The sequence below is a fragment of the Schistosoma mansoni genome, chromosome W (genome assembly GCF_000237925.1).
Source record: "Schistosoma mansoni strain Puerto Rico chromosome W, complete genome".
NCBI classification, from domain to species: Eukaryota; Metazoa; Platyhelminthes; class Trematoda; order Strigeidida; family Schistosomatidae; genus Schistosoma; species Schistosoma mansoni.
In genome coordinates this window covers 42,388,482-42,392,646 of record NC_031502.1, presented here as the reverse complement: position 1 = coordinate 42,392,646, position 4,165 = coordinate 42,388,482, and the positions used below count along the sequence as shown (strand labels likewise).

The following is a 4,165-nucleotide window of genomic DNA, read 5'->3' as shown; positions in this document are numbered from 1 at the left end:
ATCTCTTTCTAGACTAAAAACATATCCAAAGCTAACAAAGTAAATTTATAACACACTTAAAGGTCTTCATATTCAACTAGAAAAAGATTATATACATGTAGTGGTTAGGATGTCAAGTCTAAGAACTACAAGCTGTTAACTAATCATTTTTCTTAAATCAAGTCTGCGTTATTTAATAATCCATTTGTTACTGATTTCCTTATTTCATAACTATTCATTTTTATATTAAGTGTTTTTCTATTCTTTTTTCTATCAACAGAACTTTATTAATACCATAGTGTTTAGTTCTATTGAACTCATCATAATAAATAACTATCTTCAATATTGAAATACAACTGTATAATCTATGAATAAAACATTTACAAAATTAGCATTTAGCAAACATTCAAATCTGTATTCTTCTTCTGGTCAACTAAAGTATTCATCTTCATTAACTATGCCTAAACAACAACAATTACAAAATAAAGATTCTTACGGAGTATCAACTAATTCATGTCTTTATTGTGTTACAAAAACTGTACATCCAAGATTAGGACGAGGTGAAACTTATGTTTGTGGTTATAAACCATATCGTTGTGAAATATGCAATTATTCAACTACAACAAAAGGAAATTTAGCAATACATCAACAATCGGATAAACATCTAAATAATCTTCAGGTAAGATTTCTTCAGTACGAATTAAAATTTCTTTAAATTTGTTTTGTGTTGTTCACTTTATGATGTCAACATTTATTCATTTATTTATGATGATCATAATGTTACGATTCCGCAGCCGACACGTCATGTTATGATAATAAAATGTCTTGAAAGTACAATAGCTGTCTATTACTTTATAGCTTCAACCATATATCAGACATGGTAGATTTATCTCAAAAAGATTCTATCAGTTTCCTAAGTATACTTTTCCGGTATTCACACATCATAACTAGAAAATTTATAATCATAATTTTATAAATTCCTCCAAGATCATAATTTATTAACTGTATAATAGAGAATAAGTAATCTTCAATTAAAAAAAGAACCATCTAATGGAGTATTATATCTTTCTATTCAATTACTTCTACATTCACTAGTCTAATGAATAAAATAAATTCTGTACTGGTAAATATTTTTTATGAATTATTATAGATTGTCATGAGGAAACAGAAACTAAAGACTTACAATGTTCACTTCGATGTTGGATAACTCGAGAATACAGCACATCAAATGATGGAATGAACACTAAATTCTATACATCATTACGTCTATATCCTTTGAAGATGAGTTGAAATCATTGACTATGATAAAAGGCTAAACTGACAAATTCACCTAGAAAGCATAATGTTAAATTTTTGTTTAGATTCAAAGTATTTCGAAAGAACAATATCATACATCAGATAAACAGTGCTTTTCCAAACAAATATACTGATAGAATAGTTTGACTCGTGATCAAACAAGAGATAGATCATCTTTTATTCAAATTCAAAGTATTTATAGCGCGCAAATTAAGGCTCTTAAAATTTTACAAATTATAGTGTTGAGTTTAACATTATATTGTTTTTTAAAGCAGTGGATTTATTGATAGGTTTTGGTTTATGATGACACATGGAATCATTTTTTTTAATTATCAGAAAGGGGATTTTGTGGATATTATAGTAATTCAATGGTTCAGTTCATGAGTCAATTAAAGCTAGACCACCATGAAAAACCCATACCGATAGGTTCTGGGTTCGAATCCCGCGGGCAGTATCGTGGATGCGCACTGTTAAGGAGTCCCACACTAGGACGAAACGGCCGTCCAGTGCTTTCAGGTTTTCCATGTTGGTCTAGCTTTTTTTCATTGTCAATAGGTATTTGTGATTTTACGTAAAAGATAATAACTGATTAAATACTGGGACACCCGTTACTCACATTGAGTACTGTATATTAAGTAAGCTTCTAAACCATCGGTTGGTGATGTTTTAACTCATTTCAACACAGTATACACATTTTTTCTGAAACGTTCGTTTATAGTTTCTTTGTTTTTTCTAATTGTAGGAACACGAACAAACAATATTCAATACAGCTGATACAAGAAGTAATCATAGTGAAAGTCCTGATTGTAATCGCCATCAACAAAATAATCTGCATCAAAATCTTACCCATTTAAACTCAGCCAGTAAAAAATCAAATTCATCATGCGATTTAAATATTTTAACTGCACAAACATTGTCTGAAAGACGAACAATATCATCATCGCATCAAAATATGAAACTAGATCAAAAAACTATTGAATTTCTTCAGAACAAAACTGAGAATGAAAAAGTCAGAGATAATATAAATATAAATAAAGCCATTACAAATTTTCTTGAAATAGGTTTACCTAATGGTGAAGATAGAATGCATCAACCTAGCTGTCCTTCATATTCGTCTTCTGTCACTGATTCGACCTCTTTTTGTTATGATCATCCATTGAAAACATTCATACCTCTGACATCATCTTATGACAATCTACTATGTAATCTTACTGAAACAGCAAATCATCCATTAGCTTGCCAAGTATGCTGTACATTTACAACGGATAATTTAGATGTCTTGATTGAACATGTCGAGCGGAATCGTGTACCGTTTGATTTAGACTACGTTACAAATTTAATAACTTTACATACAAATGGTTTTTGGTTTTGTAAACTATGCTCTTACAAAAGTCCTTTAAAGGCTAATTTTCAATTACATTGTAAAACAGAAAAACACGCACAAAGATTAAGTTTTCTTGTACATGTTTGTGAAGGTGGTTTATGGAATCAGTCACGTATTCTATCAACCTTAAATATTTGTGAAAATAAAATGTTAGATATCAGTAACAACAATAATGTACAATGTTCAACTACAAAAGGACAGAATTATATTACGTCATCAATGAATATAACGACTAATCTTACTACTCATAATAATAACAGTAGTAATGTAGGTAACAATAGCAGTAATTGCAATAATGTCAAAAATAATTTCAATTTAACATCATCAATACAATTGTACTGTATAGCCTGTGATCTATTTACAACTTCAGTGCATAAGTTTCGATTACATTGTCAAACACTCAGTCACATTGGAGCTGTGAAAATATTTACACATTTAGTCAATCGACGCAATTATCTATGGAATACCTTGGCTTCTTTAAGTTTGTTCTATGTCGATTTATTGAAGTCTCTTATAGATGAAAATGATAATGATGAAGAGACCGATAATGGACATACAGACTCTTCCCTGAACAGTACGAATAAGTTAAAACATCAAACAAAGTTTAATAAGATTTTATTGCAATTATCATCAATTCTTACAAACTTACAAGTTGTTTATGTATGTCATAAAAATTATTTACCATTCATATCACCATTGACAAATTGTTCATCCCCTTCATCCAGTAGTCCTAGTATTAATTTAATGTCACCTGACAAATCATCTCAACAATGTGTCACTCGTTTTAAGTCACTAACAAATGCTTTAAATCATTGGCATGTTAGTGAACATCAAAGATCAATCGCTAAACAAGTATGTTAAATATTATAGAAAGTCTGATCATTATTAGTTCTTGTTATAACTTAGAGATTATTCTTGCTTTAAATTAAATATGTTTTATCGGTCACTTGTGTATTTTATAAGATACATTTGTTTGAGATGATTCTTTGAGTTAGCTCCATTTTCTTATATGATAATCAAGTATGCTGTAGAATATTGTTTAAATCGTCAGACACCATGTTCATCTACCCAAGTTAGCGTGGAACAATTTCAAAAAGAACATTTCCTTTGCCAACACTTTCAGTCATCAGTTACTATCCATGCACACATACATACATATATACATGTATGTTTACTTACTTACCAACCTACTTAATTAATTTGTTAGTTACCTATACCTGTTGCCTTTCGTGAAGCATAGGTCGCCAATCATGGATCTCCAACTAACTTTGCCCTCGTCCCTCCTTTCCGGTTGTTTTCAAATGCTATTCATGTTTTTGATATCTGCCTTCAATTCCAGGACATATACATATTCCAGACCTAATAAAGATCCTGACACATCGTTCTAAGATGATTTGCTCGAATGATACCATTGTAGATGAGTTGATTAATATTCGTAACCTACTTAGTAGGAATAGATACCCAACTAAATTCATTGACAAATACTAGGAAGAAATGAAAACAAGA

General features: G+C 30.1%; 1 protein-coding gene across 1 annotated transcript; it reads left to right on the top strand.

Annotated features, from left to right (window-relative positions):
• Nucleotides 1-346: 346 nt before the first annotated feature.
• On the top strand, nt 347-3,520 carry Smp_171420 (hypothetical protein; the record flags this gene model as incomplete). Its single annotated transcript, XM_018789771.1, has 3 exons — nt 347-658; nt 2,018-2,819; nt 3,030-3,520. The coding sequence occupies 3 exons, from the start codon at nt 347-349 to the stop codon at nt 3,518-3,520; spliced, it is 1,605 nt and encodes a 534-aa protein (XP_018655181.1).
• Nucleotides 3,521-4,165: the final 645 nt, after the last annotated feature.